We start from the raw sequence: 26,446 nt of genomic DNA on the forward strand, positions 1-26,446 counted from the left end.
CCCAGGACATCTTGGGGATGCTGTATTGGGAAGAGTCATTGCTGAAAGAAAATTCAGAGCTATGGAGGTTGCTTAGTGAGCCAAGTGCTTGCAGCATAACCATAAGGACCCGAGTTTAGATCTCCATGTCTCATGTAAAAATGTGGTAGTCATGGCTACATGTGTCTATAATGCTAGCACTGGTGAGCTAGACTTAGGGCATCATGGTCTACCTGGCTAAGCTGGCTGAAACTCTGAGCTCCAGGCTCAGTGAGAGACCCTGTCTCAAAACAGTAAATTAGTGAAGAGATTAAGGAAGGCATCTGGATATTAGCCTCTGATCTCCACACACCTGCCCAGGGACACGCATGTGCGCATACATACATACATAGAAAATTCTAGCTCTGGACCTGTTACCACATGCTTGTCGTTGCCTCCGTTGCCAGCTTTTTATAAAAAGGGCTCCAGGCATTAGATTACCAGTACAGCACAAGACTCCAGAGACTTCACGAATGTAACAGAGTACAGTTTCAATCAAATATGGACCAACTCAGTCATCCTTCCATGGCTTTTGACTAATTTTACAGTTTGAGGCCATGTCGCTTATTACAGATTTCAATTTCTCATGACCCAAGAACGCATTCTGTCATGTATTGAGTTGCTTAACTGACTCCACACAGTCATTCATATTACCCTCACCTATGAATAATGAGAGGAACATAAAACTTTCCATCACTGTTCTGACTACACTACTTCAGTTCTTGTAGAAAATTAGCCATTTTGGATTAGCTGAACTCTCCTGTAACCTACAGGGCTGGTAGTGAGTGAGGAATGGAGGCCCTGGGGAATGTGTCCCTCTTCTCTAAAGAGCCCATCTAGAGGAGGGAGGTAATTCAAAGACCCCTTTGTGGGCGTATTGGTTGTGGAGGCCTTTGTCGTGGAGAGAGAGCCAAGCGAGGCCTATTGTCACTGGCCAGGCTTTTGAAGGCTCTTCCCTGGACTCTGCACAGCAGGAGACCTAAATGCAAAGCCATGTTCAAGACTTCAAGATAGAAAAGAGTAGCAGAAGCCCCTGGGAGATCAACCCAGTCCTGGGAGGTCAGTTACTTTGGCCCTGAAGATTAAAAGTACTCCCTATAGTTTCCTTAATGATTTACTTATTTTTATTTTACGTGCATTGGTGTTTAACCTGCAAATATGTCTGTGTGAGCATGTTGGACCCTCTGGAACTGGAGTTACAGACACTTGTGAGCTGCTGTATGGGTGCTGGGAATTGAACCCAGGTCCTCTGGAAGAGCAACTAGTATCCCTATAGCTTCTTTAAAACATGGAAGACAGAATACCCCCCCCATGATGAGAGAATCCAACAACTAGAACTCAGGTGGGTTTTATTTTGTTCTTCAATTGTATGTTTTACAACCACCCTTAGTCTCAGTGACACATTCTTCCCTTTTGCAAGTTCTCTTGCAGGCAACAGTGCATGTGACTGCTGCCAGACACCCTGACTTTCCTAGGATGTCCCAACTCAGCCCCAGGGTCTGAGCATGGAAGTATGTGTGCCCCACTAATAAAGGCTCCATACACTCAGGTTCATAGTCCAGAGCCCCCTTTTAAGAAGAGAAGAAACTATCTTCAGAATGCAGAGGCATTTCTTGGTGACCTCTACCAGAGCTCCTGAGCAGTTCTGTGGGCTGGTTTAGAAATCTCCAGGACATAGGGGTCTTTTTCTGTCTTGTATCAGTCTCTGGCAGCGATAGCATGGAAATTTGCAGAGCAGAACTCTCTCTGAGCAAGCAGAAAGGAACAAATTTGATCTAACACACATTCTGTGAGCTTGGTTCAATGTAGGTCAGTGTCTAAGAGAGCCCAGCTGGCCAGCCTGCACGTCTGCCTGGGAGCTGGCTGGCTGACTGGCTTCCGCCCAGGCCAAGAAACTCCCCCTCAGCCCCAAGCACCAATTAATAAAAGCTCCTCTTCATGCAGTGCGGGTGAGGAGAGCAGGGGCTGAACTGCATCCAGATTGCTGGGATAATGCTTACCCCATCGACAGACCTGAGTTCTCTCCAAGGGTAGCTGGTATGTGGAAGGAACACGTATAGCAGACACACTCATTCTGAACTGCAAGGCTGTGTGTCCAAGGATTAAAACGTGTTTGAGCTCCATGCCAGTCAGAGTTACACAACAAGACTCTATCTGCAAGCAAACCAACCAACCAACAAACAAACAAACAATAGAAGTGCTTTGGCTTGATGGTTCCTGACAGTTTACTAAATGCTTTGTTAATGCTAGCACTTTAGAAACAGTTTACTGAAGATGTATTTTAATATATATATATATGTGTGTGTGCATATATACACACATATATAACAAATATATGTATTTGTTCTACTGTGTGAACTGAATACAAAATAGGTTCTAGATGGTAGAATTTGGAAGGGTCAGAGTATCTTGTGTCCTCACAATTTTTGTTGATATTGGGGGTTAATTAACTTCAGAATCTGGCTAACTTCTACTCCATCCTCAATTGGGAAAGTAAAATACTATTTCTATTGACATTAACTGTGACCATCTTTGATGATTTTTCTCATTCTTAATTGTGTGACTTGTGGTATATGTACATGCTTATGTATATGCACAGGTACTTGTGTGTGTGTGTGTGTGTGCGTGTGTGTGTGTGTGTGTGTGTGTGTATGTGTGTGTGTGTACATGCTGTGTATCTGCACATGTAAGCAGGTGCTCCTGTGTGTGTATACACATGCATGTGGAGGCCAGATGTCAGTGTCTTCATCTACCAATCACCACCTCATTTTCTAGGACAGTGTCTCTCACTGAACCTAGAGCTCACTGACTGGCTAGGCCAACTGGCCAATGAGCTTCAGGAATCCACCTGCCTCCACCCCCCACCCCGCAGTGTGGGGTTAGATGCCTGCTGTGATATTCAGCTTTTGCCTGCCTGGATGCTGGGAGGCCAGGACCTCATGCTTGTGTATCAGGCTCTTTCCCCACTGAGCCCTCTTCCCATCCATTAGGCTTTTCACATGTGTGTGTTTGAGAGATTTTAGAGGCTTGAGGAGATAAGGCCTCCTTGGAGGAAGTAGATAGATTTATCACCCATTTTGATAATAGATTTGTCTTCACATCTAAGCTGTTACCCCTTGGAACTGCCTCTTCACAAACCCACTTCAGATACTCACAGAAACTCTTTAGGAACTGAAAGCTGGCCTCATAAGTGACCAGAGATGATCAGAGATGTCAGAGTGACCCCACTCATCTCTGACAGCACCAGGCAGGCCAAGCAGGCACATCCTCTGCTCTAACCCTCCTGCATGTTAGATGCAATTATTCAGCTGGATAAAATGTTCCTTGAAATGACCATCCAAGCCCTGTGTTGGATGGAAGGGGAGGGAAACATTTTTCTCCACTTACAAGTAGATTTGCCCAAGGGCTGGGTGTAAGATGTCTTAGCATCTAAACCCTCAGTGGTTGTGTGACTTTGATCAAATGTCCTAACATCTAAGACTATTTCTGTGTCTGTAAAACTTGTCAAATACTGCCCTTGCTGAATTCCTGTAAAGAATTAAAGAACCTCAGGTTATAGCATGTCCTGTGCCATCAACTATGTGGGTGCTCAGGGAGCAGAGACTCCTAAATGTCACTCACAGAGCAGGGTACCACACACAGTTACACATGAAATAAAAGTTGGAATTGCTGTGCTGGAGAGATGTCTCGGTGCTCAAGAGTTCACGCCATTCTTTCACAACACTGGAGTTTGGTTCCCAGCACTCATCTCGGAGAGCTAACAATGTTTGCAACACCAGCTCCTCTCCTGGGAATTTAAGGCCCTATTCTGGCCTCCATGGGCACTTGTACTGATGTGGACATATCTCCACCCCCCTACACACACACACACTCAAATACAAATAGTTTTTAAAAATCAAAACTTACAGCAGCCTGTTCTATATAGACTACTGTTAGCTCTTTCTGACCCAACACAAACAACCGCACCTGAACAAGTATCCTTCAGACACATACTGCTCCTCCTATATCTTTCAGCTTCAACTCATAGCAATGAGTAAACACTAACTAGAAATCCTTCATCATTGCTTCCAAAGGCAGTCTTACCACATTAAGCATAAATTGTTCATTTACAGCGACATGCATGAGCAGAAAGGCCATTGTAAGACTAAAGGAAATTGGAAGTATAATTTGCATAGCAATAAAAAATTGGGCTTTGAAATCAAACTGCCTGCACAGTAACAGCTGTGTGACCCTGGGCAAGTTGGTAGCCATTCTGTGCCTCTGGCTTCTCATCTCACAAAAAGTGCCTATAAAGTGTGTTGTAAACATGAACATGTGATGGGGGCCACAGCTCAGAGGGTAGAGCGTTTGCCTAGAATATCTAAGGCCTTGGGTTCGATCCCTCAGCACTGTTTAAACCAAGCAGGTGGCATATGCCTGTAGTCTCTCTGTATTTTGAAGGTAGAAAGATGTGGATCATAAGTTCAAGACCAACCTCAACTACATAGCTAGCTTGAGGCAAGTCTGGGATACACAAGATCCTATTTTGAAAAATATGTAAACTCGAAGGTGCATAAAGAGCCCAAGCCAATGCTCCCTGCTGCTGGTAGTGGTGGTAGCGATGGTGGTTATTCTTCCTTTAAAGGAAAATTCTGAAGTTTGAGAAAAGCCACAGTTTGCCTGTGTCAACAGAGCACTGGAATCAGGCAGTCTAGCTCTGACCTTATGACCTATTCCCATGGGGCTTTACTTATCTGTGAAAACAATTCATTGCGTTTTCGATTTTTCTCTTATATCTGTAGCCCACCCCACTGCATCTCATACAACAAAGACAGCCCACATTCCAGACTTTCAAATAGCATGTGATCATTTCAAACAACTGACAGTTGTCCAAGCATTGAAGGCTTTCAGTGGGAGAGCACATTTGTGACTTACAAATGGAGGCAGTATATTAAGAAATTATTTGGCAGAAAACTTAATTGTCCCCTACAGTTTCCAAAATGCCCTATCAACAGTTTTATTTATAATAGTCTCTAGAAACTAAATGAGGAAGATGTGGGCAAAGAAAAATTATTGTTATTATTAATAATATTATTATTATTTTAGCAAAAAGCACATGTTTGGATATTTTGAGCATTTAGTAAATGAAAAATAACAAAAGGAATAAAGTACCATATTGTTCTTATAAATGTACAGTACTAAATATTTAGAGCCCCAAAAATGCTGAAATTGTAACCAAAAGTAACCTGAATTTGTGACTAAATCAAACTGAGTGCAGAAAGGCATCCTAAGCCTCCATGATCATATGTTCATATGTTCACCCCAGCATACTAGATACACTTCTGGGACATGACTGACAGAGGCTTTTTCTCAGGCCTTCAGAACCATAGGGTGACATTGCTTCCTAGGAAGGCTGTGAATCGCTGGCTAGGAGGGGATGGTCTTCAGAACCCAACAGTAGTCCAGTCCCATTTCCCTGAACTCTGCTGTGTAGCTTTGTACATGTTACTTAAATTTCTGACTGTTTCTTGCTTCTTATAGGCAGGAATAAATAGTCCTTATCCCCCAAGTTTCCATCAAGAAAATAGGTGTAACAGGAGACAGAAGGACAGTGACAACACCTATGACTGCAATAAGTCATAAGGAGGGTGCCAATGGACAATGGTAATGCTTTACCTTCCCTCCCTCAAACTAAGAACCCAGAGCTCCTGTTTACCAGGTGACACTGACCTCCAAGGACAACAAGGAACAGCAGAATTTACAAAGAGCAAGTTCCAGAAACGCCAGCAAACTCAAGTTGAGGGAAGGATGGGGTGTCTCAGATTCTCCCCCTTGCTTTCATTTTCCAACTTTTGTTTCTCTCTGTCTGTCTGTCTGTCTGTCTGTCTGTCTACCTGCCTCCTCCTCTCTCCCACTCCTTCTGTGTGTGTGTGTGTGTGTGTGTGTGTGAGAGAGAGAGAGAGAGAGATTACATGTATGTGTAGTATATGTTGCTGTACCTATGCACCATGTATTACTTGTGCATATTGGTGCATCTACACTTATGTGCACATCTATATAAAGGCAAGGGGTGGGCAGCGGATGTCTTTCACCTCCTTAGAAACAGGGACTCTCACTGAACCTAGAGCTCACTGATTGGCTAGACTGACAGCCAGTGATCTGGGGGTGGGGATGATCTGTCTATCCCCACCTACCCTCCACCCCCAATGCTGGGGTTACAGATAGGCACAACTGTACCCATCTATTCCATGAGAACTGAGAATCGCAGATCAGGCCCTTATGCTTGCCTGGCAGGCACTTTACCAACCAAGGACTCTCCCCAGTTCCTCTCTCTTACTCTGCACCCCCATGTATTGGTTTTCCAGTACACTGTCCCCTCCATGGACATCACATTAACAAGTCTGCCATTCTAGGAAGTCTGTGGTTTTTGTTACAAACCAGAAAACATCCTCAAAAGTTCATGGCATCCAGGATGGTGTGTGCTGGTCTGCTTCTTCATATTTACTCTAAATTTACTTAGCTCTAATTTAGGACTAGATAATAATAGATAAAAAATGGCCATCCTAGTAGTCAAGCACGGATTTAATTTTGATTTTTATTGTGTGCTGTGTTGCTACAGCTTTAGGTGTTTTGTTGTTCATTTTAGGGACCTTAGCTGTATGTTTACATTGTAGCAGGAGAACACCATGGCCCACATCTCTATATGAATGACTGTAACTTGGGAGATAATAATCTGTGATGAATAAATCTGCAGCAGAAAATGGGTTCAGGTCAGAGGCTCCACCTCAATGTGAAATGGGTCTCCAGGAGGACAAAGTCACTGATGTCTCCACACATATGATCCAATTGCAGAGAGCCTCCACAGTGCCCGCTAGTGCTGATTGGCAGGCAAGAGCTGTCTTGTGACGCTTCTGTATCACTATGCCGTACAGGGTAATTAAACCCACAAGCCCTATACACACACTCTTCAAAGAAATACCAGAGGGGAAAGTTGACACGTCAACTATGAATTCTTATACCCCAAGCAAGTGAGACCTCTCTGCCATTTCTCTGCTTTCCTCATTTAAACAGTTTTGAGTTGATCTAAATGACTTGCAAGCTTTGGGAATCATCATCATTATCATCATCATCTGTTGTTGTTTATTCCGATTACATGTGAGTCTGCTTGCAGGTATATTCACATGAGCTCAGGTGCCCTTGGAGAGCAGAGGTGTCAGATTCCCTGGGGCCGGAGTTACAGGTGGTTATAAAATGCCTGACATAGGGGCTGGTAACTGAACTCAGGTCCTCTGGAAGAGAAGTTGGTACCCTTAACTACTACTGGGGCATCTCTCCAGCCCCATGCTTTTAGAATTCTTAAAACAATGAGGTCCTGCATATGGCTGTCCCCATGCCATATCCCCATCTAGGATTGGTGAAAACCATTTAAGCCCCAATCCGTTTATTGGTCTAATCAGTTTGGATCGAGTAGCTTCTCCATAACAATGTTTGTCATCTGTGTTCCATCCTCAGCATGTGCCAGGCACTGGGTTAGTCCAGGAGGGGCATCAGTTTGGCTCTGCCCCAGCTCAGTATGGGAGAAACAAGCAAACAAAAAATAACATAGACAAGGTAAAGTCCTAGAGCCAAATCCTGGCAGAACACAGGAGAAAAGTTCACTCAAAGGTGGGGGTAAGAGGGGGCTCTCAGGGACCAAAATGAGTAGGCACAGCACAGGTTCTTTAATGGAATTCATCTCACTCAAACTATATAACTAAATTACATAATGGTAAATGCAGGGATGTATAATTTCAATATTGATCCAAAAAATCCATTTGGAGGTCACTTGTGTTTCAGTTCAATATCGAAACATTTTCAGAAATGCATATTTTATAAGAACTTTACTTACATCATAACATTTTACTGGAAAATCTAAATGGCTACTTTCGGCCATGTGTGTCCAAAGGTCTTGAAATCAGGAAATACAGTGTTCAGACAGAAAGGGTGGGGTTCTGCTTGTCCCCCACCACACTGCATGACGTCTCCACTCCAAGCCACATACATAGTCAGTTGCTAAAGGGACACAGTAAAGAAAAGGTCCCTCAGCATCCCATACTCAGTGTTTATGAACTGAACTCACAAGCTCCTGTCCCATCCCAGGTGGCCTCCTGACGCCCCTACCCCAGCCATTGTCAGCCCTGCTGTTGTACTGGCTCCTCCTGAGTGTGACTCCTGGATATTGTGGTGCTTGCCCAGTCCTTTGTACACACACAATGGCCTCCTCTGTAGCCTTCCTGTTTCCTTCCTTCCCCTTAAAATCTTTTCCATATCACTGTCAGAGTAGAGGAGTGTCCCAAAGCTGCCATCAGCTCAGGTCACCAACGTGTGTCGTGGCTTGTTTGTAGGGAACAAAAACAATAACATGTAGCAGTCTGTAAGATCCACTCCCAGCTGCCTATCTCATCACACGCGCGCGCGCACGCGCACACACACACACACGTCTGAATAGTAGCTGCTTGTTCCGCCACATTCACTAAGCCCAGACTTCCAGTCTGCAGTCCCTTCATTCTGTGCCTTTCAGTATGTGGCCACTCCCAGCTGGAATGTCCTTGGTATCTTCTTTTCTCCACATTTGTTCAAAGGTAACCAGCTCTTTCCCATCACCTTTCCCAGTCCTCCTGGGTACCACTTCTGGGGATAACTGCGGGCTTGGAAGCAGTTCCCTGACCCCAGGCAGAACTCTAGGTGTGTCTCATACAGCTATATCCAATCCAAATCTAGTTTCCCCAGATGGAGAAGCTCATGCTCTTGCCTAACCTCCAGGCTCCAGCACAATAATTAGCAGCTAAATGAGAGTGTTATGTAGGTATCACTAATAACAGCAAAGCAAATGGGAACCAGCAACATCAGCTCCTGGCACAGTTAAGATGCTTTTCATTGTCTGGTGTTGAGGGGAAGAGAATGCCTTGTTAGGTCAACTAATCTAATAAGCAGAGGAAAGGAATGTTCTCATGAAATTATGCATCCACCTTCTGCTCCCATTTGCTGATGGAGAGCCATCTAATTTGATTTTCTCTTTGGGTAAAAATACAAGATTGTTGCTGTCATATTACCAATACATCCATTGTCCATCTGCCCCTCTCTGTTTTCTCCAGGGGCCTTTGACTTCCAGCCACTTCTAAATTAGATATGCATCTTAGAACACTCTAAGATCTAGCACCTGCTCAGTTTCATCAAATGCACTGAGCAGGGAGATGGGATGTGAGACATCCAGGAGGGAGGGGAGAATCCTGGCCATGAGGGAGGGAGCTGCTGTGCATTTCTCAGATTGGCTCTTGCATCTGTGCATTTATTTATCCCTATTACACCCCGCACACATTTCTCCACTGTTTCACGTGATACCTGTCACATGTGCTCAGCAGATAAAACCTGACCAGCTTGGAAGCACTGGCGACACCACAAGACACAAAAGCACTAACTGTGCGGGGATCAGTTAAGACCATTTGTTATTCTTGCAGAAGAATTCAGTTCCTAGCACCCACATGCTGTCTTACAACCTTCCATTGCCCCACCGCCAGGGAATTTGATGGTATCTTCTAACATCTGCAGGCATGTAACATGATAGATAAAAGACCCAGAGACAGATATTGGGGTTCAAACTTCAAACTGAAGATCAGAAAAAGCAAAGCAGCGAGCCATGACTTCACTGCTCCTCAGATTCACTCAGACTGTTACGCTCTCCTCAATGTGGATAGAGACTAACTCTTAGAATGCTGCCCTGTCCTCAATGTGCCTGGAGAATGAATGCCAGCTCCGAGACCCTATTCCTGTCTTAACTGCCTTTTATGAGCCCTAGGATTAAAGGACTTTGATCCCAAGTGTTGAGATAATCTTAGTGTGAGCTGTTTCTCTTTAGGACTGGATCGATTTCATGTAGCTCAGTATGGCCTTGAACTAACAGAGATCTGTCTACCTCTTAACCCTGAGTCCTGGGATTAAAGGTGTATCCCTGGCTTCTAGGACTTGTGGCTGACTGCTTTCTGAATCCTCAGGCAAGCTTTAGTAAATCATAGATAATATATCACCACACAGGCATCCATGTGATACACAGACATACATTCAACAAAACTACTCATACACATAAAATAAAAATAAATAACCTTTTCTTAAAGTTCAGTCTTGGGTGTGACTTTACACAGGTCACCTGAACTCCCTTGTAGCTCCAGTTTTGGGTTTTCTTGGTTTGTTTGTTTGCTTGCTTGCTTACTTGTTTTGTTTTATTTTTAAATTGCTATTAAAAACAGTGTCCAGAGCTAAAGACAAGTTTGGTGACACATGTCTGTTCTCTCAGAGACTGAACCAGGATCTGGAGTTCAAAGCCAGACTGGGCCTCTCTCAAGAGACAGAAAACAAAGAAACAAACAAAAGTAATAGCAGACATCCCCCCCCCGCTAGCTATTACCGAGATTTAAATGAGATGGCACAGGCAAAGTGGATGCCTGTCTCAAAGGAAGGGCTCAACAGACCGAGACTGCTGCAGAAAACCACAACCAATCAAAAGGCAGAGTTGTGGAGCCCAGTCCAATCCAATGGATGCATCTACAAAAGACTCCCAGACCTAACTAAGGCTTAGGCAACTTTGTGGAAGAGGCGGCGGACAGTCTGTAAGATCCAGAAAGGATCAGGGAGTTTGCTATGAGATTGTGTCTCCTTGCAATGTCAGAAGCTACACCCATGAAGTCTCACCAACATGACTACTCAACACGAGCAGGACGACACCAGCGAACATGCCAAAGTGAAGGCGGGAAGAGAAAAATGTGGCCTCAACGCTACATAAAGAATTGTGACTGAGGAAAGCCGGGAGCAGGAGAGGTAGTCCTCCCCAGGGAAGAGCACAACGAGTGACTGTCCAATGCCAAACAGCCAGCCCTGAGAACATACACACAAGTAACACTATATGGAACGTATATGTATATACATATGTGCATGCAGTAACAATTAGTGAAAAACAGAGACCATGAATTTGAAGGAGTGTGGGGTGGGCCTATAAGAGGGTTTGGGGGAAGAAAAGGGAAATGCTATAATTAAATTATAATCTCAAAAAATTAAAAAAAGGAAGTGCTTGGCAGAATTTTACTAGCTTGGGAAGGAGAAGGCTGTGTGCTGTGTGGGCGGTCTGCACCATTGGAAACACAATGGTGAATGAGTATCCCCTATGGCTTACATTCTTGAGAGCAAAGAGAGGCAAAGTGTAAACAGATAAAATAAACCAAAGAGGAATGCTGTACAGGAAACCAAAAGGCTCTGCCGTGGGTAACCGTGAAGGGGCTACTTCAGATTCTACATCAGAGGAGGGGCCCCCTGGGAAGACAGCATTTACACTAAGAAGGGTGAAAAGAAGTCAGCCACATGACATACCATGCAAAGAACACTCCAGACACAGGATATGGTAAATGCAAAAGCCCTTGGTGGAATGTTCTAGAACCATCCAGGGACTAGTGGTGGCAGAGGAAGTGTGAACCCGAGGAGAGATTACTCCTGGTAGAAAGCAGAGAGGAGACAGGAGTGCCATAGCTACCCAGACCACCCACACCAGGGTCTGCTCAGAGACACATGACAGGAAGAAGCAGGCCATCTCCTCCAATGCACCTCTGGTGACTGGAGATTTGAAACCACTCTGGACTCCACTGCCCCAACAGATGAAATCATATTCTGTTCATGGCCTTTCTTGCCCTATACAACCTAGCTTCCTGATTCCACATCTTCAGGTAGTCTGTAGTGAACATCTTCAGCCTGAGAGTTCCCCCGCCTCTACCCACTCTGATGTGCATCAGGCTTTTCCTGTCTCTGTTACGGCACAGTGGTGTCTGTCTTCTTGATCCTCTACCTACTGCACATTGGTTCACAGGAATACAGCTCTCCTACTCTGAAACAGTCCCCTCTGTCACCCTACCAGGCTGTAGCATCCTCAAGAGCAGAAACTGGTCTAATTATCTTTGTGACCAGCAGCTAAAAACAGCACAGAGTGGGTATATGGGAAAACTTTCCTGCATTGCATTGAGCAGAATGAAATAGGCCACATCATCTCAGGCTACAAAATCATTTAAAACCACCTAGCCTAAGCTCTGGCGACTGTCATAGTTTTAGTTGGGTCACAAAGAGCTTTCCTGAATTTAGCTTATCTTAGAAATTCAGGTTTTCAGTATGTCCAAATCATTTTTTTTGTTGTTCATACCTATATCACTTTCACCATTTCATCATTGTTTTGACCTCTCCTGTGACATTTCTATATTGATAGCTAGGTTCTCTCACCTATAAGGAAAATAACTATGGATCCAAAACTGTTTTCCCAGTAGGGGCTTTGCCACTGATTCTACTTTGTAGAGCATTGTGACATCTGGGGGTGGATTTTCCCAACTTGGAAATTATCTGTATAACTGTATTTAAGTGTGGGATGCAGTAGGGGAGGGTAGTGGGTAATGGTACGTGGAGGGTATGGTATGTGCGGGTGTATGGTGTGTGTGTGGGGGGGTGTGCATCCAGGTACATGGTGAATGCTAAACTGTGCACCTGAGAGGAGTGAGATTAGAGGAGAGAAGGGGATCCTGCCAGTACCATGTGAACAACTCTTCAAAACTTGTGTTGCAGACTGTCCCCTAGTTCGATTCCCTCCAAAATCTCCCTGGAAACCTAAGGAGGTGAAGCCCATTGGGAGCATCACTGGGTTGTCTCTCGCCCACCCCTGGGATGCTCATAGCAGAGTGTGTTCGTGCAGCGTCACACTCATCTTTTTACGTCATTTCTGTTTCCACAGGGGGCTCATTGCCAATGACTTCATGGAGACCCATTATTTGCAAGATGGTACTGATGTCTCCTTCACGCGAAATTACACGGTAATTCCTGCATGCTGGGGCCAACCGGTAATTCCTGCATGCTGGGGCCAACCGATCTGTGTACACAGAATCTGTGCTGATACTTTGTAGCTGGTTTTCTTAGCTTTTTTTCTGAGCTAATTACATCTCCAGATTCTTAATTCAGGCAGCAAGAATCCCTGGAGACGCCAGGCTCACACCTCAAATTCCAGTTCTTAGAAAGCTGAGGAAGGAGGATCATTGAGGTTAGAGTCTAGTGTAGGCTATATAGTGAATTCCAGGACAGCCTGGGCTACCAAAGGAGACCTTCTCCCAAACAAAAACAAAAACGAATTTCTTAGAAAGCTTTTCAGCCAGATGTGGTGATGGTGACTTTTAATCCCAGCACTTTGGTAGACAGATGCACATGAGTCTGAGTTCGAGATCAGCCTGGTCCATATATCCAGGGCTGCATAGTTGAGTCTCTGCCTAAATGAGAAAAGAAGGAGGAAGAAAGGGAAGAAGAGGGGAAGGGGAGAAGGAGGAGAGGGAGAAGAGGAAGAAGAAGGGGAAAAGAGGAAGATGAACGATGAAAAGGTTGTTTTTGTTTACCAGAAAGCCTGACCAAGCTTAGAGGTGGGTTAGAAAGCCGTCCTGTCCTGCATCTCTGGGTTTTGCTGTGTTACACTTTGCAACATTGTAAAGAAACATAAAGGAAAAGTGACTGCCCTGGACCCACATCATAACATTGTATAATTTGTTCCTCTATTGAGCTACCACAATGTGACATTTGTCCACTCCTAGTCAGCTTTTCTAAAATTGAACTTTTAAATATTTAGGTGTGTATGTAGGAGAGGGGTCATGTGGTGGTCAGAGGAAAATTTATGGTAATCGGCTCTATTTTATCATTTGGATCCTGGGATTTGAACTCCTGTCATCAGACTTGGCAGAAAGCACTTTTGCCCACTGATCCATCTCAGGAGACTGATGTTTGAGCTTTTCTATGTAGTTTTGACCCATGTTCATTTGTGCTTCCCTTTGGCACACATTGTGCATCTGTGTGCACACAGCCATGTGTGTGGATTCCAAGAGCAGAGGACAAAGTCGATGCCCTATGGGGGAAGAATAGGTTCCCTGGTATAATGAACTATGTGCAAGTGAGTTTGTTTTTAAAAAGCAAGCCAGTAGAGTAGCCCTTTCCCCCCAAGACCCCTTCATTCTCTGTGTTAGGCCTCCAGCATTGTCCTCATACCATTTAGGAGTCGACACTTCATGATATGGGAACAACATTCTACCACAGCTCTCCCAATCCTGAGAAAACACAGAAATCCAAAACAAAATATAAGCACCTCCAAGTATTTTTGTGAAAATTTCAAGGTTAAAAATGATTCACAAAAATCAGTTCAAGGGTCATTAGCTGGGTATAGTGGCTCACACCTGTAATCCAAGCACTTGGAATACAAGAGAATGACAGCAAGTATAAGGTGAGCCTGGGCTATATAGTGAATTCCAGACTAGCCCAGGCTATAGTGAGACCCTCTCTAAAATTAACAAAATGGTATGTGGGGCTAGGGATAGCTAGAGCTTTGGTTATTAAGTTTGGATCATGTGACCCCCAAAGACTACCCAGGACACAGAGTGGGGAGCCAGAGAGAGAGGATGAGTGAATACAAATGAGAATGGGAATAAATATAAAAGCCAGGTGCTAGAGGCAGAGAAGAGACATTTGGATGTCTATGATTAGAAACTCCTAAGAGTTGGCATCCTTAAAAAACAGAAAAGAATTGTCTGCCATGTGTCATGAATTAAAAGATCTCTATCACACACGCCACACACACACACACACACACACACACGTGTCAGAGGCAACGGCAAGAAAACAATTGCACCAAGTAAATCTACTTAAAATAACAGCTGTAACAGGAGTGACCATGTTTGGATGTTCTCAAACAAAACAGAGAAATAGACTTGAAACAGTTTAAGTGTTTGTCTTGCACTGAAACTAATAGACGTGCTGATTAACTATGATAAGTAAAATAGGAGGCACCTGACCATTTTCAGAATAAATATCTAAAGACCAGAAAAACAGAGCTCATGCTTCCAAGTAAGAGGCTGTGTTTGGGGATCTTGTTTCAACCCAGTACAGGGCAGGATAAAGGGAAAGGATTGAAAAAGAAAGAGGGTGACAATAAAACAGAAAGGAATAAGATCAACATAAGATAACACACAAATCTCACTGTACATAAATAAGTCAAATAAACTTGTCAAGACCCGTACCCCCATATATAAAAAAGGAAAGAATAAAGCAAAAGTGGGCAGATAAAACTGAATCAATTACTCAGTCAATAAGTAAAGCTGCTGTAGTTGTACTGACATCAGACCAGCTAGTGAAATAGAGAGAGAGGAAGGAGGAAGAGAGAGAGGTATTAGTGACAAGGCAGTCATTATATAATGATAAAAGGAATGTGTCAAATGAATGGTGCAAGCCTGTGGGATAGCTCCACTGAGTAAGGGGCTCTGTGGCCAAGATGAATGACGTCATTTTGATCCATAAAGCCATAGGCTAGGAGAACTGCTTCCCTCAACAGACCTCTCCTCTACATACATGTGGTACATGTTCCTGTGTACATCACACACATGCATACACGCACACACACCACAGATGTACCACACACACACACACACACATACACACACACACACCAGTTTACCTGAAATCTGTCTACTTGAAGAAAATAAAACATTAACAAAATGAGAGAGAGAAAATATTGAAGATACAATTTTTCAATCACAGTAAAGCTATGAACAGTCCCAACCATTATCTTAAAAATGCATATTCTTGGGAACTAGAGAGGTGCTCAGTGGCCAAGAGTGGATGTTGCTCTTGCAGAGGAACCAGGTTCTATCCCCATTACCCATACAATGACTAACAAACATCTGTAACTCCAGTGTGGGGGCTCTGACGCCCCCTTCTCACCCTACAGGCATCACATGCATCATATGCACAGACGTACGTACAAGCAAAACACACATAAAAGAACTAAAAATGAAAATACAAATTATTAGCATTAGTTAAGGTAAAAGAAAAATTAAAATGTATGCAGAAATCAAATCAAGAATGGTACTTTTTAGCTGGGCATAGTGGTACATGTCAGTAATCCCAGAATTGTGGTGAAATTTCTAGGCTAGACTAGGCCACATAGAATTCAGCCTGGGGTACATGAGACCCTGTCTCAAAGCAACCAAGACAAAATTATAATGCTTTTAAAAATCTACCCATAAAAGTGGCATCAGGCCCAAATGGTTTTGACAAGTGAGTTCTGCCATACCTATAAGGGATAAACAGTCTTGAGAATATTAGACAATTTGGACAAGAAGTGTTACCTAACTATGAAAAAGGCACTTTGTGCAGTGTGTCTCATGGGCTAGTGTTTATTAGGAACACCAGTGTAAATATCCTAGTTAAGCTACCTCTAAATCCTACCTAGCACACAGTTTTCAACCCCCTTTTGAGGAATGCAAGGATAGCTTGTAGCTTATTACATCAGTAGATTCAGATTAAGAGTACTATGTTTCTTTCCTCCTGGAGTCTCTATTCTCTCTATTAATAATGTTGTAACAGCTCGAATGGGTGGGAATGTTTCTGATAGTCCTTCCTGCTCCCATAGAACCTTAGGTGCCCTCTTGTTCTCAGCAGTTATGACTGACCTGATCAATACAGTGTCTCCATCCACAAGCCACTCAGCCTCCCATTCATTGGCTTAGGGTTGAATAAAATACGTTCAATAGCACACAAGCACTACCCGTTGCTATATTAGTTTAACTGGCAGATTTAGACTAAAACATGCTAGCAAGTTTTATTTACCAGATTTACCTCCACAAATTAGACTAAAAAGCTGGGGAATTTAAAAATAAAAATACATTCAAATGAGACTTTGGATGTATTTGTTACAATAAAGGATATGTACAAACACTATCTAATATTAGCTTTTGAAGGCTGGTTCAGTAAGGGGAGAGATTTGATGTCTCCACAGAAGTGTTCAGGCCAGCAGGGGTGTGTGAATGCTTTAGTAATGAAGAGTTGTGGACTTGGGCATTGAAAGCTTGGGAGTCACAGAAGGTGTGCATGGTCCAGGCCCGTGCCTTCCAAAGGGACTTGGAGATACAATAAGAAATACTGGTGGATGGAAAACAAGACCTGCTCAGGGTAGGGGATTGCCACTGATGGAGGTTTTGCTGATAGAAACTGGCATGCAATGGAGAAAGGGACAGATAATGGGGGAGCCAAAGGATATTTGGTGAGGGGGATTCTGTCGAATGGGGCTTTCCTTCTCACATGGTCACTGGCAGACAGTGGAGTCCTCCAGTAACTGGTTAGAAGGAAGAGGCAGAAAGAACAAGCCCCAAGTTTGTCTACATTGTATCTGAATGGGGGCAGCAGGCAAAGGAGTCTGTGAACACCTGAACATAGGTGCATACAACAGGAAAAAGATCAGAGATAGGGCCTGTGGGTTAGCCTGGTTAGCCTCATATAGAAGCTTGGTGCTTGTGTTTGCAGTGAGCTAGCTAAGTCTACCACTTATATGTCAGTCTGTCTGTCTATCTTATTTAAAATATGTTTTCAGACATACCCCTGAGCTGTTTCCACAATGTAAATTCTTATCACAAAAGAGAAACAGCAAAAGAGGGCCCTAGAGAGGCTGGTCCTCCAGCTTCACAATGATGAAGGATGCTCTTCCACATTTATTGATCTAAGATATGTAGGGTGCATGTCCAGTTATGACTTTATGCTCTATTTCCATCTCTCTTACCAGTCCCCCCTCAGACATGCACACTAGGAAGGAAGAATAGGTAAGAGTAAGAAAAATGTACAAATTTGAGACCATGTACTAGAGGGTCCAACAGCTACCAGTTCTGGCATGGACTTGGACCACAAAGCTAATGGCTACAAACCCAGACCTCCTAGAAAATAGCTGGGGTGGAAGGTCCTAGACCTTTAAGAGCCATCACCTCCATGGGCCTCTGCTTCTCTGCATTTCTATTGGTGTGTTTGCTCCTTTCCTTCTCACTGTCCCAGGAGGAGATAGGGTGGAAAGGTCCTACCCCAGCATGAGTCCAAAGGCTGGAAAGGGTTGAAGGTGTAGAAATTACTAGATGCTTCACTTCTGCCCAGTGTCCCTCTGTAACAGTCCAAAGGCCTTTTTCAAACATTGATGCTGCAGTTCAATCTTCCGCTGACTGGGTGAATCTATCTTTAGTAGGCAAAGCAACTAAAACTGGGTTACCCACCTCTCTCAGGCCCCCAGAAACTAATTAGAAAAGAGGTCTATCTCACTTTCCAACCATCGGTCGCCTTCCCAGGTCCCTTTATGTACCCATTACATTTCTCAATACCATGATCAAATATCTGACAAGGAATAAGGAAAGATGGGTTCGTTTGACTCCATGGTTTGCAGTCCACCATGGCCCAAAGACAACAGCACCAGGAATGTGATGGGAACTTGTGACTAAAACTCCTCACCTGCCTACATCTTCACAGAACAGAAAGCAGGAGAGATCCTGCAGAACTGGGGCCTGGTCACTAGCCTCTTAAGACCCACCCCCTAGTGACCCACTTCCTCCATCTAGACCCCGCCTCCTAAAGGTTCCACAACCTTCCTGAAAAAGCATCACCAGCTGAAGCACTAGGTGTTCAAGCATGTGTGGGGAGGGTTCCACTCAAATGCTAGCACTCTGATCATGCTAGCCAAAGCCCTGGCCATGCTATGGCATAGATATGGAGCCAAAGAGCTTCCCTAGCAGCTGGGCATTTTATGGTTATTGGTGAGGAGTCAGATGCAGCTTTGGGAGTTTGATTCTTGTTGAGTTAGACAGGAAAACAAAGGGAAGTTCACTGACTTGCCTCCTTGCACCTTATAATCAACCCTTAATTGGGTCAGCCTGAATTTAAGCTTCCATGTGGAGTGAGAACCACTTGGTTGGGGTGCTTTTGTTGTTTTTAATATAGCAACAATTAGGGTAAACTGACTGACTCAGAGCAATGGCTGAGTTTAACTCTGGAATCAATCTCCTATGTCTCCTCTCCATGATGAAGTATTTGACTTTGCTCTTTGCTGGCTACATCTAAGGAAGAATTATCTTTTATACTGTCACTTCTAATAAGGCCTGTGGGTGACCATAGGCATGCGGTGTGGGCTATTCACATTCCCTTGGAAGCCCTGGGGAGACTGGAGTAGCCGGCCAGTGCTCTCAGTGCTTTCCATGTTTGGTAGAAATGCATGTCTGTTGCGCACATGTTGACTGGACAACTACTAGAGCCATGCACTGTGCCCACCACTGAGAATACAGCAGGGATTAAATACAGGTGAGGATACCCACCAGAAGGAAAGGAGGAGACTGGCATGGGTCCAACAACCATATCTGTGCTAAGTGGACTGGAGGAAAGGCCAAGAGGGCCTGATCTAGTCTGAGAAATCACAGGAGGTTGCATGGAGGACAGAACATGAGGACCAAAATTAGAAGCTGGAGGAGGCATATACCCAGGACTAGGAGGAGAACATTCCAGGGTACTGCCACACAGTTTTCCCAGGGATGGGATGTGTGTAAAAGGTGACAAAGGTCAGAGTGATTTGGAGACCTGCGTTGTGATAGAACAATGTTGGAAGCCATTGAAATGTCCCTTTAAGGTGTGTCATGGGCATATTGAGGCTCTGAGGACATGGGAAAGGCTATGGCTGGACAAGGCAAGTGGTTCCCCTGGACAAGCTGGAAGTCAGGTAGACAGTTTCTGCTATAAAGGCCAGGTATATAGAGATAGGGAGAGGGCAAGGAGTTTCAACATTCATATAAGGACTACTCAAAAAGATTCTAAGTGTCAAATGTGTTCTCAATGGGGGAAAACTATAGAAGTCCTTGATGAGAAACATCAGGTGGGGCCAGTCAATGTTAGCTTAGGCTGGACCATCAAGGAAGTGATAGAATGCAATATCTTGATCAAAAGCAGTATTTGGGAGACATTCTATCCATTTCCATGGCAACTGTTTGCTGTGAAACCAAAGTGGAGTCTTCAGCATTTGGTTTGGATTAATATATTATGCTGATGGGACATAGGGAATCATCCACAATCCACTGTAGCTAGAGGACATCTGAGAAGAAAGGATGATGCTTCAGGAGAGAGGAAGGTCAGAGTTTCCATAGGTCATACATGTACCAGAGTGAACAAACACATCATCGTCACACTATAGAGACATGTAGGTATATGTCATCTTCCACATCCTGCACTCCATACATGGCTATCTTCCAGCAGTTGGATTGCCCTTATCTCTGGCAGCTATTCTGTTTTCTCCCCAATGGAAGTCTTTAGCACTAACCTATCCCTTAGTCTCATCAACAAAGTACAACCCCAGAAATGAAGAGTACAGAGTGAGAAGGCAGAAGTATCTGTAGAAGGCTCCCAAGTGTGTGGCTGTGAGGCCCATCCTAGCCTAGCTTAGTGAGGTCTCAGCATGTTGGTGATGTTTCAGAATAGAAGGGAACCCAGCCCCTTTCCAAGGAAATATACAGGCTGACCACAAGTGACAAAATATACCTAGGACAAGGACATTGTATGCTAACCAATGGAATTACCAAGGCTATGTACAAGTCGCAGTGACCTTCCTACTCTGGAGGCATCAGCATTTGTGGAAACTCTTGGAGATGGACCTTAAGATTCAGTAGCTGTGGCCTTAGGAGAGCCATGGTGTCACTCTGACTGGGTCCAATTTCAGCTTGGCTGGAGAGCTTCACCAGACATGCAGTTTGGGAGTGAAGCAGCAGGCATCAAGCCTACATACAGTCAAGCCTTTGGAAATGTCATTTATCCCCCATGGTGACAGACACAACAGCCCTTTGCCATGCTGTGCCCTGGGTCCCTTCTGAAATCTTTCTTAGATCTTGTGACAGTTTGAAGGAAAATGCCCCCCAAAGGCTGTGGCACTATTAGGAGGTGTGGTGATGGGGGAATGTCCTTCTGTGCACCGTGAATATATGTCTCTCTTATTGGTTGATGAATAAAGTTATTTTGGCCAATAGACAGGCAGGATGTAGCCAGGCAGGAAGTGTAGGTGGGGTTACCAGACTAGGAGAATTCTGGGAACAGGAACACAGAGAGTAAGTCGTCATGGGAGAGACACCATGAAGCTGCAGAGGAAGAAAGAGGTCTGGGCATCATTGGTAAGCCAAAACCACATGGAGATACACAGATTGATAGAAATCGGTTAATAATTAAGAGAGAGCTAGCCAATAAGAAGCCTGGGTCATTGGCCAAACATTTAATATAAGCCTCTGTGTATTTATTTGGGACTAAATGACTGTAGGGCCTGGTGGGACAGAAACTTCCATCTACAGTGTGGCCTTTTTGGAGTAGGTATGGTCTTGTTGGAGATAGTTTCCCACTATGAAGGTAGGCTTTGAGGTCTCATAGATGCTCAAGTCATGCCCAGTGAGTCAGACCACTTCCTGTTGCCTGCCAATCAAGATGTAGGACTCTCAGCTCTAGCATTATGTCTGCCTGCACTCTGCCATAGTTCCCATCATGATGATAATAGACTAAACTTCTGAAACTGTAAGCCAGCCCATTAAATGTTTTTCCTTTATAAGACTTGCTGTGGTCATGGTGTCTCTTCACAGCAATAGAAAACCCTAACTAAGACAGATCTTGTAGGTAGATGAGAGGATGGGCTACAGTTGGAATTGGTATATGAGTGTTTTGGTAATTGGACTCTTGAGGCTCTTGAGTGTCCATCCAAAGCACCTGGCCCAGAAGGTCTTCTAACTCTGCCTACCCCCAAACCCCATTCCCACCTGGTATCTACACAAAACCCCTCACCACTTCTAAGGAGATATGGAGCAGGACCTTAGAAAGGGATGAGTGTGTAAGTCAAGGGTGCTCCCTTCTAGCAGGTTAGTTTTTCTCACCCTCCTCCATTCATTTATTCCATAATAAAACACTCTGAGCATGGGAAAACCATTGGCAGGAAAGAGCGTAAAGCATTTTGACTTAAGTATGTGCTGCTTTTGGGACTCATGAAAATGACTTACATCTTACAGAATAATTCCCAGTGCTATGTTTCTTGGATCTCTAAAATCCTAAGCAATTACTTCCCAACCAATTTACAGATGAAACACTGAGGCTACATCCTTCCTGTCTCAACCCAAGAATAGCATCCCAGGTTGATCTTGGTAGCATCACAGGCACAGACACACAGTTTCTGGGCTTGACTTGTCAGGTCTCAAAGAACATGATTGTGATTCCCTCATTCTCTGGCATAGATTATAGCACAGCTGAGTAGTGACAGTGGCCCCTGAGATTAGGCCTGTGTAGTCGGTCACCAGACATGGTTCTTGTCAGAGTTGGGGCGCAGAGCTATCCCTGGGAGGATGGGTGTGTCCACTGTATTCTCAACAATGCCATCCTATGTAAACACACTGTGAGCTAAGCATGGGGCAGACAGCACTGCCAATACACAGGCCTGAAAAATCACCATTCCCTTTGCTTAAGTATGTGCTCTTGTTAAGCCTGACCTGATGAAATGTGACTGGCATGAATGCATGTAGACACACCACACTCATACACATATTCGTGTATGTTTCTCTCTCTCTCTCTCTCTCTCTCTCGTCTCTCCATCCCTTCCTCCCTCCCTCCTCCCCACTTTCATCTGCAGATTTCTGTCTACCTTTGGAAGTGACTCCTTCCTCCTATCATCCCATGGGTGATGTCATGGTGAGGTCCTGCAGCAAAGTGTGGAGAGCAAGCTTTCATTATGAAGGGAAGCTGGCTTGTGAGGAGGCAGGGCATTTGTCTCCAGCAGTGAGACATAGTGGGAAGCCTGCTTCCACTTCCTAGAAAAGTAAGGTTGGCCTTAGATGGCCCCAAGTATCCTTCCAGCTAAAAATGTCCCGCCTTCAAGCTTTGAGTCAAAGGGGTTCACCATGTTGCCTATGACAGGGGTGACCCAGGCCCTCAGGAGCATGTTGGAAGCACTGTTCTCTCAGCATGCCTTCCTAGACTCTGTCTGCTAGAAGTCCTTTTAAATTGCAAGGTTGGACCACTTTTGTTACCACTTCAGCATGTAAAACCCCTTTCTTTCTAGTCCTCAGAGAGAGGGGCAGCAGGGGTTTGATTTGACTTCCTGCAGGGCATAGAGTTGAGGGCTACCAATTTTCAGGTTCAAGAGTTGTTACTCCAGCTTCCTGTTACCCACCATTAGGTTTGATTGATAGTATTAAACAGAAGGAAAACGGTATTTTACTGGAGTGGAGAAATGCATTCGATTAAATAATAAGTATATAAAATGCCCAGTTAGAGCTTTTGCGAAGGGAGAGATGTAATTTTGTGGTTGTGCATGTTCAGGACTCTCTTCCACATGAGGTTTCATTGGGAGAAATAGAATGCATTGGATCAGCAGAACGAAGCAAAGACGATGGACCTAGGAGGGCATGGTCTTATTCAGAAACATCTTTAGAGTTGGGAGGATGTGCTGTTCGATACTTTGGGGAAAATCAGAGAGCAGAGAAGGATGAGGTCTGAGAAAGGCTGTACAGAGACCAGCATCCACAGATACCCAGCAAGGGCCACTGCGGTAATGCAGATCCAGGGTTCCCTGGGGTAGACACAGATCTTCTCTGAACACTGGCTGCTTGTCATGTTCCCTGCTGTGTGGCACATCTGGAACTTCTGGGCCAAGTGTTTATGAACCCAGAAGATCTGATTGGCTCCTGCATCTGAGCATCATTACATAGGGACTACCCGACCTCAGACATAGGCACACACTGGCCTATGTGGACCACAGTGGGTTTTGCTGGTCTCTGATCATGGTACTACCTATAAAGACCCCTTTGCCTCTGACCCTGCCTTAGGAGTCAACTTCCCTATGGTCAGAAAATGATCTTTGCCGCTTCCATAATACAATTTTCCAACCAGTAACGTGGTACATGGAGGGGCCAGCTATGTCTTTCTGAGTCATGAAATTATCCAGACGGTGAGTCACAGCACCATCAAAATGAAATCATGTTCATTTGCATGTGGTGAGTCATGCTGAAAAAACTAGGTTTCAGGAAATTGGAGTTGTCTGGGAGAATCTGGTAACTGTGCCTTGCAGTCGAAGAGATTAACCCATGTCAGGAGTGAGCCAGGGACTTGGGAGCTGTCTAACTCAGGTAAATTGAGAAATAAGATGTGAAATCTCATGACAACTAAGATGAGTAGGGTTGTTGACTTCAAGGAATGGTTTATGAACACTAAACTCCACTTCCCCTGCTTCATAAAAGCAATATTTCAAGTTATTGAACTGAAAATTAATTTGATACTAATTTGTTCTCAGCTCATGGCTTAATGAGCTTGTATTCCGGTATATTTAATTAGAAAGTATACTTGATAAATAATCCATTAACAACAGAGCCCGAGAACAAATGAGTTCCAAATTTCAGGAGTCGGTAATTATTGCCACCGCCTTGCTTTCCATCTCCTCTCCCCAAATAAGGGAAACTCTATGATGGATCTCAAAGGTCAGTGATCCTGGTCACCCAGGCATCCTAGACTCCAACAGCAGCCACTGTCCTTTCCTATTGAGAGTCACCTTCTTCTTTGACATGCCTGCAGGTCATAGAATCCCCCACCCCACCCTGTATACAATCAGATCCCCTGATGCCCTGAGATATTTCAATCCAGTTACATGCATTCCCCATGGTGAGAAACTTTTATATGATTTCCCCTGAGAGAGAGAGAGAGAGACAGACAGACAGACAGACAGACAGACAGACAGAGACAGAGACAGAGACAGACAGAGAGAGACAGAGAGCATCAGAGCCATTCAAAATCTACACAGATGACAAGGAGGCACACTTGAAGCTATGTCTTTTCTCCTTGATATTCTAATAGATATCCTATGTCACTGGCTGGGCAGCCCCAGTCCCATTCAGTCCCCTCACATGTCTTGGACTAACCCACTGCCTATTGAAGAGGACAGCCTCATGGATGAGAGACAGATCACCAGGCACTCCACACACCTGTGTCTGAATCTCCTACCCTCCTCCCTGCACTGCGTGCTCCCTCTATTACCCGATGCCTTTGCAGGTTTCCATCTGCAGGTAATTCCTTCTCCAGTCCTGGCCTCTGGACACCAGCTGTCCATACTGCAATGTGTGCAGTGAAATACTCTTAGGCAAGAAAACACAGAGTTCATGATGGGACCTGGAAAACATTATGCTGGATGAAAGCAGCCAGGCATGAGGCCATGTATTGCAGGCTTCTATTTGCATGAAATGAACAGAGCAAGCAAATCCATAGAGACAGAGAGGAGACTTGTGGTTGTCAGGGGTGCTGAGGAGGGACTGTTGGGCTCCAGGTGTCTCTGTGGGGTCATTAAAATGCTCTGGAATTAGATAGTGGTCATCACTGTGCATCCTTGTGGATTTCAGTGATGGAGGACTTCAGGTACTCCCTGTACTCTAAACAGAACACCATAAAAATGCTGACACGGTGTGCTTTAAAATAGTGAGATGTGTGGTATGGGAATTAAGTCTTCATTTTAAAAGAGAATTAGCTCTGCGGGATATCCAATTGTCATGCAAAACAATTGTGATTAAAAGAGTGATGTTGGCGTAGGAGTGAACAGTCGAGTATTCCTCGGTGGACTGTAAAACCGAGAAGAGCCATGGACATACCCTGAGTATTTCCCTATGCTCTGGTTCAGATGGCTCATGTGCTTGAACTCTCAGTCCCCAACTGATGGCACTGTCTGGGGAGGTTGCAGAACCTTTAGACATGAGGCCTAGATGGAAGAGTTGGGTCTCTGGGGTTGGGCCCCTCTTGGCTTGCTTGCTGTCACACGTGAACAAACATCCTCCCACTGCCAAGAACTCCACATGCCTTCTTTGCCATAAAAGACTATAAGCCAAAGGAGATTCTTGCTCCTTGAAGTCATTTCTATCAGGTCACAGAAACAGGTCACAGACACAGCGCGTGACAGCGTGTCGGTGAGAAACCTGATGAGGTGTGGTGAATAAATAACTCCTGCCCTTGGTACAGGGGAAGTTGTACATGCCCTGTACTTCCAGGATGGAAATAAATCCTGGGTAGAGTAAAGAGCGCATCTCAAGACCATGTAAACAGGAGAAAATGAAAGACATAAACCCAGAATCTCAAAGAAATACAGAAAACTGTGGGGGCCGGGTGCATGGAAGACACTTGGATTTATAAAGCCAGAAACACTGGACAATGATGTTCAGGTTAAAAGACTTTTCTTACACAATTATGGGGTTAAATATTAATATCCTGAATATATATACATATTTATGAGACTCTAAAATCAGTAAGAAAGGTTCAAACGGAACTACCTGTCTCCCTGTAGCCTCCCCATCTCCCTCCATCCTTTGCCTTTCGACGACCCAAGAAATTTATCCTCTTACATTATTGAAATGATCTTAGTCGATTTATCATGATGCTGTGGCTTTGTCACTCAAACTCATCTGGTCTTTTTTGTTTGTCTTTTCATGTTTTAATTGTGTGTGTGTGTGTGTGAGTTTATGTGTACCATATGCATTCAGGGACCTATGGGGGCTGGAAAAGGACATCAGATTAG

The 26,446-nt window shown here is 44.4% G+C and overlaps 1 protein-coding gene across 2 annotated transcripts in view; it reads left to right on the forward strand.

Annotated features, from left to right (window-relative positions):
- Nucleotides 1–26,446, forward strand: part of Adam12 (ADAM metallopeptidase domain 12) — a 306,570-nt gene that overhangs the window by 171,933 nt on the left and 108,191 nt on the right. Inside the window, exon 4 of one of the 2 annotated variants that reach the window (XM_005063360.4) lies at nt 12,791–12,869. In XM_005063360.4, coding sequence (XP_005063417.1) covers nt 12,791–12,869 — 79 coding nt within the window. Of the gene's footprint in view, nt 1–12,790; nt 12,870–20,975; nt 21,039–26,446 lie in introns of those variants that run through there. The other variant, XM_040752639.1, reaches the window with a different exon arrangement.

Source organism: Mesocricetus auratus, unplaced genomic scaffold, assembly GCF_017639785.1.
Source record: "Mesocricetus auratus isolate SY011 unplaced genomic scaffold, BCM_Maur_2.0 Super-Scaffold_4256, whole genome shotgun sequence".
In the NCBI taxonomy this organism is placed as follows: domain Eukaryota; kingdom Metazoa; phylum Chordata; class Mammalia; order Rodentia; family Cricetidae; genus Mesocricetus; species Mesocricetus auratus.